This window comes from Musa acuminata, chromosome BXJ2-1 (genome assembly GCF_036884655.1).
Source record: "Musa acuminata AAA Group cultivar baxijiao chromosome BXJ2-1, Cavendish_Baxijiao_AAA, whole genome shotgun sequence".
NCBI lineage: Eukaryota > Viridiplantae > Streptophyta > Magnoliopsida > Zingiberales > Musaceae > Musa > Musa acuminata.
In genome coordinates, this window is record NC_088338.1 from 4159892 (window position 1) to 4172794 (window position 12903).

The window sequence follows — 12903 nt, forward strand, 5'->3', positions numbered from 1 at the left end:
CAACAGCAGATAGAAATCAATTTTATACGCAGTGAACTCACATGCACCATTCACCATGCAAGATAAAATATATATATGAGCACTAAGTCCTTTCCTTAGGGTGGACAATTCGCATCCTAAGAAATAAACAAATCTAGTCTAAGGAAAAATGCAGAGCGTCATGTTATCTCCTATTCCTTCTTCTCCTTCGCCCTCTTCAAAGTTGCAGCATCCTACACTCCCAGGAGAACGTAGTAGAGGATTGTGATGGGTAGGGCGATGAGCATGCCAAAGATAACCCTGCGTGCATGGAACAAAGAATCATCATTCTCACACACACAATGCCATCACTGTCCATTAGGAGTTCAGAGATAAGGAAGGTTGCGTACGCAGTGCTAAGTATGTCAGGGTGGCAATTGTACTCCTTGGCGAACACAAATGGGACAATTCCTTGGGGTAGAGCTGCCTGCAATCAGTAATATTCGTATATAAGTCTCGTCATATGAAGGAATGACTTGAATGGGGTGTAGGGTTGGAGGTTAACAAGAATAGTTACCTGGACAATGGCCACATGCAGCAGAACTCCACGGACTCCAATGGCGATGGAGGTCGCTGCGATCACTGCTGGGCCTGTCAAGAACCTGACCGCCATGGAGAAAGCAGCCACCGACTTCCCACATGAAATGATCTTTGGTTGGAGTGCCATGAAAAGACCTTCATTTTTTGTTGGCCAAATAGTATACGAACGTGTAAGCCATGGGTTGTGCCATCATCATCTGATTAATCTAGCAGTCACCGGAGAAGACAGAGAACGTACCTAAACTGAACATGGCCATTCCCAGTCCTGCATCAGATAGTATTGATATCGAACCTTTTATTATCGTCGGCATCTCGATGTTCCACCTAGAGATGTACCACAGCATCAGTGTCATTGCAACAAAACCTTAGTCTGACTCGAACTACTACCATCTTACACCGAAAAGAAAGCCCCTACAGACCATGAAGAATAAAAAGGACCACCACGAGAATGCATCGACGGCTTTATTAAGTTGCTTCAAGGACTAGCTAGGTTAGGGTTTTTGACCATGAGAACTATGAGGAACTAGTTATCAACATGTCGACACCAATGACTCAAAGGTAGCAAAGATGGTATCTTCCTATCAACAGTCTTAAGTTTTTATCGAATGGTATGTCAATATTAAGGGTGTGTTTATGTTTATAAGATAAGATTTTGAACTATCAATCCTTCGTAATCAGATTTCAGTCAAAATTAGTCGTATTGAGGTGCGTATGTTGAGCACCTGAAGGAAACGAGGGACCAGATGAGGCCGATGAGGCTGGAGTAGGTGTTAGGGTTCCGGATGAGCTTCCTCCAAACCATGATGACTATGAGTCGGGTCATCACGCTGGCTGGCGGCATCCGGTGGCTGCTCTCCACCAGCCCCGGTGCGCCGCCGGCGTCCACCCCCTTCTTCTGCGTCACGTACGGTGACGTGTTTGTCGGGAACTTCCCACCGTGGCTTTTCCGGCCGTCTTCCATGTCCAACTCCCCGCTTGCCGCTGCTCCCGCCTTCTTTGTCGGGCTGGCGTTGCCGCTGGTTGCATGCACGCCTACGTTTCATCCAAAGACCTCATGGTTATCGCATCTTTCCTGCTTAACAAGCAGCAGGCAAATGAAAAAGAACTACTACCTTTGGGAGTAGGGTTTTCTTGGAAGTTGGCGGTGGCCTTGGGAGGATCCACGATCCCGAATTCTGTGGAGGCAGCTCGGTTCACTATGTTCCTTAGGTTGGCCTCCGAGCCCGGGGAAGCACTGGAGCTCCACACGAACATGTGGAGCTCCTTGTTGCCATTGGCCGCGGCGGCGGCGCCCTCCTTGGCCCCGCTAGACAGGCCAGAGAGCATGGGGTTGGGAGCTGGGTAGGAGGAGGAAGACGAGGTGGTGTATAGCCCCCCGTTCATGAACTCGCTGCTCTTGCTCCCGCTCCCTCTGTGCTTTCCCGGCTTGATCCCGCCGTCGTCCTCGACGTTGCACCCGGCGGCCCTCGGGCTGGTGACCTTGCTCGAGAACATGGCGTAGAAGTCAGTCTGGTTGAAGCTGGACGCCCTCGGCGTCGGGTCCCTCGACGACTGCAGGGAGTAGATCTCGACGCCTGTGAGATTGGAGGCCCTCGGCGTCATGGAAGTCATGGAGTTGAGTCCGTGGGACTTGTTGTAGGAGGACGCCATGGATCGTGCGATGGAGGAGCTCGACTTCCTGACGACCACGTGGACCTTCCCGTCCTGCCCGACCTCCGCGTCGGCCTGCAGCGGCTCCCTGCCGTTGAGGGAGATGACGTCGGAGTCGACGCGGAAGGAGGTGATGGAGGCGGTGATGTCGGCGGGGAACTGCTCCGAGATGAGGGCCTTGGCGCCGCGGTACTCGAAGAGGAAGAGCATGAGGGTGTACCAGATGACGCTCTGCATCACCACGATCTGGACCATGAGGTTGCCGGAGAAGTCGCCGTACATGGCCCGGAGGAGGGGGATGCCCATCACCAGGGTGTTGGGGAGAGTGGAGAGGGAGAAGAGGGTGATGCTCCAGTCGAGGCTGCCGCGTCGGGAGAGGTTGTGCCACAGGAACAGCGCCACTAGGATGACCACCTTCTGCAGCGAGTCGGCGGCGATGAAGTGGAAGTTCATGGCGTAGATGTTGTTGGTGGAGATGAAGTGGAAGGAGAGGAGTGGGACGGCGAACACCGCGACGAAGCGGTTGATCCCGGAGCACTGGTTGGGGGTGAAGATCTTCCACCACCGCACCGAGCCGTAGGCGAGGATCATCGCCACGTACAGCGGCACCACCGCCGCCAGCACGTCATAAATGTCCTTCCCGGTGATCATGGCGGATCCCACACTTTGAACCCAACCAGGAAAGAGGAATCGATGCTGGAGATCTCAGACCAACATGAACATGCTCTTCTAGCTCTCGCTCATGGTGTTCGCCGAGGGAGAACGAGGAAGGGGATATAAGACTCCGGGATCTACGAAGGTAGATGATACGTGTATATATAATATGAGAAGAGGGTTGGGAATTGAGGCTGCTTGTGGTGAGTGAGAGTGAAGAGTCGAGAAAGGGACTGTGTGAGTGTGGTGGGTGTGGGCTTTTCCGGAAGAAGCTCCACCATTAGAGCTGGTACGTGCATGGGTTGTCGCACGTCGGTCGTCCATCTCATGAGCAGTCCGACGTGGCCCCCCCTGTTCTTGTCTTCTCCTCGATGTTAGCATTAGAGTTTAATATGGATCAGATCGTTCTCTAATGACTTCAGTTTTTAAGATTATTTATTATCTATATCTAATTCTAATTTTTTTTCATGGTATCAAAGTACATCACGCGTTAGAAAATTATATGATTCAAGCTAATTAGAGATAAAACATCACACAAACATTAATTAGGCATCCAACTAAGAGGATTCAATCATAGTTATCAGAACCGAACCAAGTATCGACCCTGTCACTAAATCACTAAATCACTAAATAAAAAATATATTAAATAATTTAAAAAATTAAAATAATTAAATTTCAGGTCCTATGATACAAACTCATGACTTACCACAAGAATTCTAATCCAGCCAGGCAATACATACAGAGCATTGCTCTGTCATGACAATAAACAACATCAAAACCAACCTAAAGGAAAGCCATGGTTTGAGCCATTGTTATTTCGAGTCCTCTGGTGCTATTAGTTTATTGATGACTTCTGGTTGCAGTTTGAATAGGTCCAAAAGCCTGGATCTAACTAGTGGTGTTATTTTCACTCACTCTTGTAAGCTACACCCCAAGTCCGACAAAGTTAGACTTGAAGCCAGAAAACTAGACTACTTTAAAGTAAACCATATGCTGGCTGTCTGCTGGGGTCATTATAATAAGTCAGAGCAGAATTCGGAGGAGAAAGACGTGCTTTGTGAACTAATATTTATTTTTTTTTAAGTCTCAGTTAATGATCTGACCAAATTTTAGCTGCTAGAAAATTTAGAATTTTCTAACATTCTGGAATTTGAGTTGGAGTGGAACATCAATACAATTTTAAAAAAAAGTTGACTTGATGAGTTATATAGGTCAACTATGTCATTTCACTTTTTTCGATCTTAACAATGAGAGACTAATCCCTTCGTCCATTCATCGGAGGCGCATGGAAATTTTTCCCATGTTTATCTTCTTCCTCTTGTTCCTAAAAGGGTCAAATTCATCCACTTGCGTTGGAGGACGATTGGCTCATCCGCGTCACCCCAAGTGTTTGCGGTCTTAGTAATTTGACTAGCCTTTAGCTTATGCTTATCATCATCTCTCACGTACATGCAATCTCCTATACACAAATAATTTTTTAAACATTTTTTCATGTTTAGTCAGATTTGATCATTTGAATTCGGAGCTAATTCAGAGCCAATTGAGATTATTCTTTCGAATTAATCCTAAGTTAAACTTCACTAATACCAAACAAGTTCAACTCTAGGCATGCTGATCCTATAAAATTACGTTGAAATGTTTTCGATGATATGCCCCTTTACTAGCTTTTTGATTCAAACGATTCAAACGATTCGACTTGCTTTTTGGGATAAAAGATTGTGTGTAGTGAATGAACTTAGGAAATTCTTTTATAATGAGTTTTAAGTGTCATTACATCTGCAGTAGATGTTGATCATAAAAATCATGGTGTGTGTTTCTGAGACTTAGTTTCGCTCATGGTGCATCGAATTCGTAATGTAGTAACATTCGGCCCGCTTTGCCACATGGTATTGAATACACGGTTGTGAGCTATCAACAACATGGTGGTCGTCTAGTGTCAAAGTGTCAAACACCTAACACTAAGATATTGTTCACTTAGAACTGAGATGTTAGCTACTTGATATCGAGATGTCGATCACTTCATTGGGTCAAAGGGTTGGGTTCTGGCATTTGGAAGGTAGTCTATGGTCAACCCAATAGCGAGGTCGAGAATGCTCATGTCTAAGAGAGTCTGAGCAGTAATTTGAGAGTGCAAGATTTGATAGATTTGGATCCTCCTAATTCATTTGAGACCACATGATTTTCTTAAGACAAGTGAAGACCCACCTTTTAGCACCAATAAGTTAAATTGGATTTTGATTATCCGAGCTATGAGCTAATTTTAAACTTTATTAGCACAAACAAGTATAATTCCAATTATATCGATCCCTATAAAATCACATAAAATATGAGGTATAGGAATATTCGACCCACTTTGCCATATGGTGCTAATCGCATAGTGGTGAGATATTGACCATGTGAAGATCATATGGTGCTAAGGTGTTGGTCACCTAGCGCCAAGGTGTCAACCATATGATGTCGTGGTGTCGACCACATCATTAAGACTTTATCAATTCTCTAATGTGTGGATTATTTAAGAATTATCCACCTTTTTTCTCATGCTAAATCAGTACTTCAATTGAGAATTCGAGATTTATAATTTTACAGAATGTTATATATTTTTTTATTATTACATATTTACACTCATTATGGATGTACATTTATTTTTCAAAATTTAAAAATAAAATTATAAATTTTATATTATAATTTTTTAAAAAAATTATCTATTCAAATCAGAACTGGAACCAATTGAATCAAAACCAAAATCGACCATTCCGATTCCAAAATTGATCCTTGTTGATTCGATTCTAACTTCAAATTTTGCTAAAGTGAAATCGATGGGTCTGAAATCATGATCAAACCTGTCCATGATGCGTCCAACTTTACTACCAATACGATAATAAAACCACACTACCTGAAAGGGTTAACCATCATTTTACCACTGTCAATCCACTTTGTCGTTGCATCTTCCGGTTCAGAGGGTGCGACATGTGGGGGGATATTACCGTGTGATTTATCGAGTCTTTTCTAATCCTACGCAATAATTTTCCCCAACCATACCGACCACAGTAACCTCTCTTTGTAACTTGGAAGACTAAAATGTCCATACGAAAAGGCTAAGGGTCTCATTCTCCAACTATACAAGGAAATTTTTTTATTCTATTGAGAAAAATTCTCTATTCTGTTAAGAAAATTTCTCTCCTGATTTGTATAAATAGGAGAGGGAACATGTTATCTTATCTTCAATAAAGCTTCTTCACTTCTTCAATAATTGTTCTTATCTTCTATTCTTTTCATCATCCAGAACTCATCTCACAAGAAGGAGACAACTCAAGATGGAGTAGCATGGGAGAAGTTTCATCTTTGTTTTCACTTAATCTCTCTTGTTCCGAGCTTACTATGCTCTCGTGCCATAATGCAATTCCCTTTGACTTACCATCGAGGGGGGATTGTCAGTCAAACTCCAGCACCATTTCTATATCCATTTTGTAAGCTTGGCGCAAAGGATCCTTTGGTTAAGAATAGACGTGAGCAACATCGTAGAATGTCAAATGAGCTATAAAACCACCAAGTGTTGAAACGGGCTGACCCGCTCAGCCACCATCACTTTTGCCTAATGCTCGGCGGAGTCCAACTCTGTCACCAGATGACTCATTCACTCGTGTTTAGCTCAGTATCACCAACAAGAATAGACATGAAGGTGGCATCAATGGGCTGTAAGTAGTCTTTGTGAAAGGCAAACACCGACATACAAATCATTAAGCACGGAGACAACTTGGCAGGAGTGAATGAGAAGCCCAAAATTGCAATAAAAAACGAAGGTGGTGTGTGAACTAATTGGGAGATGCAGCATAAATCCATATCACTGTAATAGTTTGCAGAGACCCCATTGCTTCCAAAATTTTTAGAGCTGCAAAAACTAACAGGGAAGTCATCAGTGAAAGATTATTTTCATGACATTTCACCATGAAATATCATGGTAATCTATTCACTAAATCCCTGATATCGGGAAGTTGATGAATATTTCACCATTTGCTGTACACAATTGTATAGCAATAATTGAGCCAATGATATAACCCATGCATAGATGTAGGTATCTGCATTTCCTTTTTATCATCATAGCGGCGTGTGAAATCAATTTACCACAACACCAGCAGATCTTCTATTTTTTTACTTGTGCCACTTACCCTTTGCCCCCGAAACGAAATACCTTTCTAAGTGCAGCATTATAAACAGTAGATCAGGGACGGGGCATGTCCTTCACTACTAGTACTACTACTATTTTGCATCATAACGAAGACTCCATCAGAGTACTACTTCCTCTTCCTTCGTCATGTATCTGCGAAACAACACGACAATGGGACTTCTCACCGCGTGCTTCCCCTCTTCTTCCCGCCACGTCAAGCTTCCACCCTTCCACCAGTGCCGCCTCCCTCGTCCTCCGCTCCCCCTCGCTTCACTCAGCACCACCCTGAACGCTACCGTCTCCCCATCCATGCCGCTGAACCATAGCCGCTCCGGCTCAACCACCGCAGCGTAACCAGCCGGCGCCGCCACCACTGCCCTGTAGCGGCGGCACGGGCCACCACCGTCGACCCTCTTCAACCTCCTGTGGAACACGAGTTCGCCTGTCGATGCAATCTCCTCCGCCGCTGCCACGAAGGCCGGGTAGTTGAACCCCCACACCCCCTTGTCGCCGGAAGGCTCGCAAGGAGCTGCTGCTTTCCCGGTGAGTATGCGGATGGACTTGGCCGTGTAATTTAGCCCGCAGAGGAGCCCTACGTAGTCGTCGTACATCAAGTCGTACACCAGCCCTGGATCCACTGCCCGCTCCGGGCGCAGGTGGCCCGCTCCCGCCGCCGGCGGTCCTCCTTCCCCGGCTTCATCGCCCACCGGCGGTGAAGCCGCCGCGGTCGTCATGAGTGCCGACCGGATCTCCCACGGACCCCACCGCGGGCGAGCGGCGCGCAGGAGCGCCGCCACCCCCGACACGTGCGGGCACGCCATGGAAGTCCCCGACATGACGCTGAACCACGGCCGTCGGATGTCCGCGGCCCATCCCGATGGCCCGATCGCGTCCGTCCATGCGCCCACGATGTTCACCCCTGGCGCCAGTATGTCCGGCTTCAGCACCCAGGGGACCGACGGATTGGGACCCCGGGCGGAGAAGGACGCGACCTCCGGCGCGTCTCCAGGGAGTAGCTCTGTCCCCTCCGACGAGATCACGGCCGTCGGATTCCTGGCTGTTCTGATGTACGCCTCGATGATGGCCGCTCCTCGAGATCCTACGGCGACAGTGGGCACCACATGTGGCTCCGCGAGTATGCCTTCCGGGTCGACGTCCCCGTGGTAGACCACCGTACCGACCGCCCCCGCGCGTTTCAGCGCGGCGCCGGTCTCGATTCTCGCCGCTCGTCGGCCAGATTCCCACAACACGATCCTGCCGTTTATATGCTGGGAGGTGAGGTTCGTGTCGGCGGCGGTGATTCTACCCACGGAGAATAGGTGCACGAGATGACGACGGCGAGTTTCTCGAGGGCGCATGGAGATGGACGTACCACGGACGCACGCGCCGTTGCCGAGTCGGACGACCGCAGGGAAATATCGGTCGATGGTTCCCGCGCCGATGGTGGTGATCCAAGGCGGGGAGTTCGCGACGCTCCCCGGGGAGGGGCCGCCGTTCCCCGCCGACGCCGCGACGAAAACTCCTTGCAGTGAGGCGCGGAAGGTGGCGACCGCGAGCGGATCGAGGTGGTAGAACGGCGCCGGAGAAGACGATCCGATCGAGAGGGAGACGACATCCACGCCATCGGACACCGCCTTCTCGATGGCCGCTACGACATCGGACACCATGCACCCCTCGGCCCAGCACACCTTGTAGACCGCGATCCTCGCCCGGGGCGCCATACCGCGCGCCAAGCCGCGGGCGAAGCCCTCGAACCCCGCGCCAGCGACCGACGCCCCGGCGGCGATGGAAGCGACGTGGGTTCCGTGGCCGTCGTGGTCTCTTGCCGAGCGGAGCTCGTCCTGCCCGCCGACGTCGAACGCGGCCGCGTAGCCGGCGGAGAAGGATCGGGCGCCGACCAGCTTGCGGTTGCAGTGGGAACGGTTGAAACCCGGGCCCTCCTCGCACTCCCCGCGCCAGCGGCGTGGAGGCGGGCCGAGGCCGCGATCAGAGAAGCTAGGTCGCTCCGGCCAGATGCCGGTGTCGATGAATCCGATGACGGCGGCGGAGCCACGGTGGGACAGGGCGGAGAGGCGGGAGCCGCGAAGGTCGAGGCCGAGGAAGGAGGGGGATCGAGTGGTGTGGGTGCGAAGGAGGGAGTCGGGACTGACGGCGACGACTCCCCGGTGCTCGCCTATGGCTCTCGCCTGGGAAGGAGTGAGGGAGGCGGAGAAGCCGTGCAGGAGAGACTGGTAGTGGTGGAGGAGACGAGAAGAGGTAGAGGGAAGTAGAGAGGAGTACCAATGGCGATCGGAGGGGAAAGGGGAGGGCCTCAAACTGGTATCCACCAGAAACATGAACGTCGTCCTCTTCCCCTCCGTTGCTGCAGCTCGCCACGCAAACAAGAAGAGGGCAAGGAAGAAGAAGAAGCGTAAGAGCGGAGGCGGCATCATTTTGCACCTAAAGGAGTCCTCCGTCGTTCAATTTGATCTCCACGCAGTCTGCATTCCTATATCTGTTGTCATCTGCACCGCCGCCTGCTTCGCTTTGGTTTGGGTCAAACTGCCTCTTAATGAGGCCGGTGGGAGTCGAACAGGGCGAGGGCGCATCATTGCCAGGATAGGGGAAGGCAGAGATCAGGGAGCAGCCATGGTCGATGTGGAAAGGTGAGATTAACGGATTAGTGGAAGCTTCACAAGGGTCAAAAGGTAAGTGTCAGACAACCCGGTCATTGGCTGGCGAACGCCACCGGTGTATCCTTTCCGAGATCCACACCATCGATCAGCTCGCGTCACGCATCCCGAGACGGACTTACGTCTGCATGAGCCGTTGCATGCATTTATGTACTACTCTTCACCGCATAGATACGGCCACGTCAAACGCGGAAAATATGTCGCTTTCCTAGAGACGCTGATACTTTCGAGTGGGCAAAGACTTGTTTCCCCGCCTCTATTGTCTTATTCACCTCATCTACATGATTTGTTGGTCGCAATATGAGGTCCATTAAAAATATCATCAGGAAAAAAAAAAATCACCACCAGTAAAAGGATATAGTAAGAGTTTCGTTCACGAATCCATGCTTAATTAGTTCAAAAAACAAATAAAAAGAGAGAATTAATTATCCTCTCAGCCAGAGGGTAAAATAAATACCAACTTGTAACGATCGTTTGTTGCACAGACATATTATTGTTCTTCTATCGACAATAATAAATGGTTTTTTATTAACTGGCGTCCAGTTTCGTAGCTACGATGTTGGTTAGGATTAGAAGACTCGAAGGGGCCCACTAACATCCCTGGTCATCATGGAAATGATTAAGAACGATCTACTATATAATGGTTTGTCAACTCGATTAGAAGACTCGAAGGGGCCCACTAACATCCGTAGTCATCATGGAAATGATCAAGAACGATCTAATATATGAAGGTTTGTCAACTCGATGAGCCCCACTTCATCCGTAGTCATCACGTGACGGATGGATCTGACATCGTGGATAAACATGTGGTACACTATGTTGTACGCATGTAGCCCGACTCATTTGCATATGGCAATATCTTGATAGAACTATCTAGCTTTGGTATCTAAATAAAATCATTTAAGAAAAAAACAGAAGAAACACAGAGGGAAAAAAAGTTCAACACAAGTCATCATGGCTGACTGAGAATTGGCAAGCAATATACCAGTTCGCGCTTTTAAAGACGTACTATTTTATAGCATATATATAGACTCATTCGTCAGAAATTGGCAGTCTCTTTGGTAGCAGGGTGTAGCTTTTGGCCCATCCACATTTGGCGATATCTTGATAGCGCCATCTGTAGAACAACTCGCGAATAAAGGTCTTCTTGGTCCAATGAGAATGGACAAGCAATTGACTGATTTTGGGGCAGTAAACGACCAAATGGGTCACATGCTCCAGGAAGAGCATTTTTCCCAGGAAATAATAAAGAACTATAATTTTATTTTCCAGAAAAGAAAAGAGATATCATTCACATCTCTACTTTTTTTTCCTGATAAATGCTTTATGGACCCGTATAATCCAATCCATCAATCTCAAGCACCACATTTTTATGATCATCTCCTAGACAAGGGAATTTTTAAATTTTTTTTTTCTTTTTTTATTTGTAAGATATAAAATGCATACGCTTACCTAATCGGCGTTTGCGGCATTCCCAAATGCAGCTCATCGTCTGGGCCCACCAGTGGGCCCGAGACTAAATTCTTGCCAAGGCAGGCGGGCCTTCCGGCGGGTAACCGTCAATCGCGTGGGGAATCAATGCTTATCCACCAGGGGATACATCGCAGCGTCCGCACCCGTTCCTCACCGCGTGAGTCCCACCGGGCTGACGGTGGGTAGGGGTATTGTCCGGCAAGCTTTCTCGCTTCCTCGGAGAAAACTGTCTTCGAGGAATAGTATTCTTAATTTCGGGTGGGATCTCCTTCCCTTCTTAACTGCCCTTCGTGACGACCTAAAGCTGGCCGTCCATTTATGTGCGACGGGATGTTTAAAGAGAACCGAGGTTTTGTCCCTAAACACATCACGTGCACCTCATACATTACTGATTCGAAATGGACTATGCACCGAATTCAAATGTGATTCGATACCATCTCAAATCAAACCAAAAACGTACTCAACTTAATCTAAGTACATAATTTAAATTCAATTTGAATGGATTGGATTAATATAACAACTGAAAAATAATAATAAATTCACTATCATTGCTATTCAGTAATGATAATGATTGGTATTTAGAAAAATTCAAGTCCGACTAATTTTTCGTTGTAATCTGAACCTAATTTGAATATTTTTCTTTCTGTGCATCATAAAGTTGATCAACGAAAATCTAGGTTTTGCATTATACGCAGCTTGCAGTGAGAGGTTCAAGGAGCCATAGCGATGGGCGGTCCACAATGAAATCCAGCCCAACCTATTCATTTTAGGCTACAGCCCACGTTCATCCCACCAGGTTTCCAAACCATATTGCAAGAACTAGGCAAGCATAAGGCTAATCGCCAGAATAAACCTAGATCTACGTTGAACAACCGTGAAACCGAGATCTGACGACTGATATCGAGTCCAAACGAAACGACAACAGGGGAGGGGAGGAGGAGAAACGAACCTGGATTGGGCTAAGCAAGATCGAGTCGATGGTGGCCTGGATCGCCATCTGGATGATGGCGGGGTTGGCAACCACGATGAGGTCGGAGGCACAGCCTCGGAAGGAACATGGTGGCATCGAAGGTGAAGCCCCATGGTAGATCGGCAAAACCTGCATCCGGAGGAATCGCAACGGGATCAAAGCGATTCAATCGATCAAGAATCCAAGTTACAGCAGGGGATCGACCGGTTGGGAACGGATAGATTGGAGCAGGGCCTTACCTTCGAGTCGAGGGAGAGCGGCGAAGAGCAAGAATGCGATGGAATTAGATGGAGGAGGAGGGTTTCCCGCCCTTTATTTATCTGGATTGGGCATGTTTGAGAGAGAGCGACAGAGAGATGACAGTAAGAACTGGTGGCGGTCTGCTTATATAGGCGGACGATCGAGTGGCTTCTCGAACTGGAGCGGAAGGATCGGCGGACGGTTAGAGACCGGACTCGAGTCACCAATCGGGTTCGTCCTCGGATAATTACCCATTTGATACATGAGTGACTAGCCATCAGCATGGTACTCTCAAATTAAAATACAAAGTGAAGTCATTATTCATCCTCTTCCTTATCATCATCATCCTCATCATTATCATCTTCGTCGCTTCCTTCTTTGTCACCACTAGCCTCAGCATCGTTATCATCATCTCCATCGTTCCCTTTCTCACCCAAGAAACCTTCTTCATCATCTTCTTGATCATCCTTATATTCATTATTCTCATCTTTATCATTATCGTCACCATCGTCATTATTATC

General features: G+C 47.9%; 1 protein-coding gene and 1 long non-coding RNA gene across 3 annotated transcripts; both read right to left on the bottom strand.

Annotated features, from left to right (window-relative positions):
* Positions 1-49: 49 nt before the first annotated feature.
* Positions 50-2994, bottom strand: LOC135598511 (auxin efflux carrier component 2-like). The gene is made up of 6 exons (XM_065092389.1): positions 1671-2994; positions 1281-1590; positions 797-882; positions 536-693; positions 369-445; positions 50-279 (listed from the first exon to the last, which is right to left on the bottom strand). Exons 1-6 carry the CDS (start codon positions 2857-2859, stop codon positions 213-215), a joined length of 1887 nt encoding a protein of 628 aa, XP_064948461.1. The 5' UTR covers positions 2860-2994; the 3' UTR covers positions 50-212.
* Positions 2995-6257: 3263 nt separating this feature from the next.
* Positions 6258-12509, bottom strand: LOC135598512 (uncharacterized). Of its 2 annotated transcripts, none has more exons than XR_010481582.1 (3): positions 12382-12509; positions 12122-12271; positions 6258-6751 (listed from the first exon to the last, which is right to left on the bottom strand). It is a non-coding gene; the product is annotated as an uncharacterized LOC135598512 (long non-coding RNA). The 2 variants fall into 2 exon arrangements; XR_010481581.1 differs by lacking the exon at positions 6258-6751 and adding an exon at positions 10698-11530.
* Between the last annotated feature and the right edge of the window lie 394 nt (positions 12510-12903).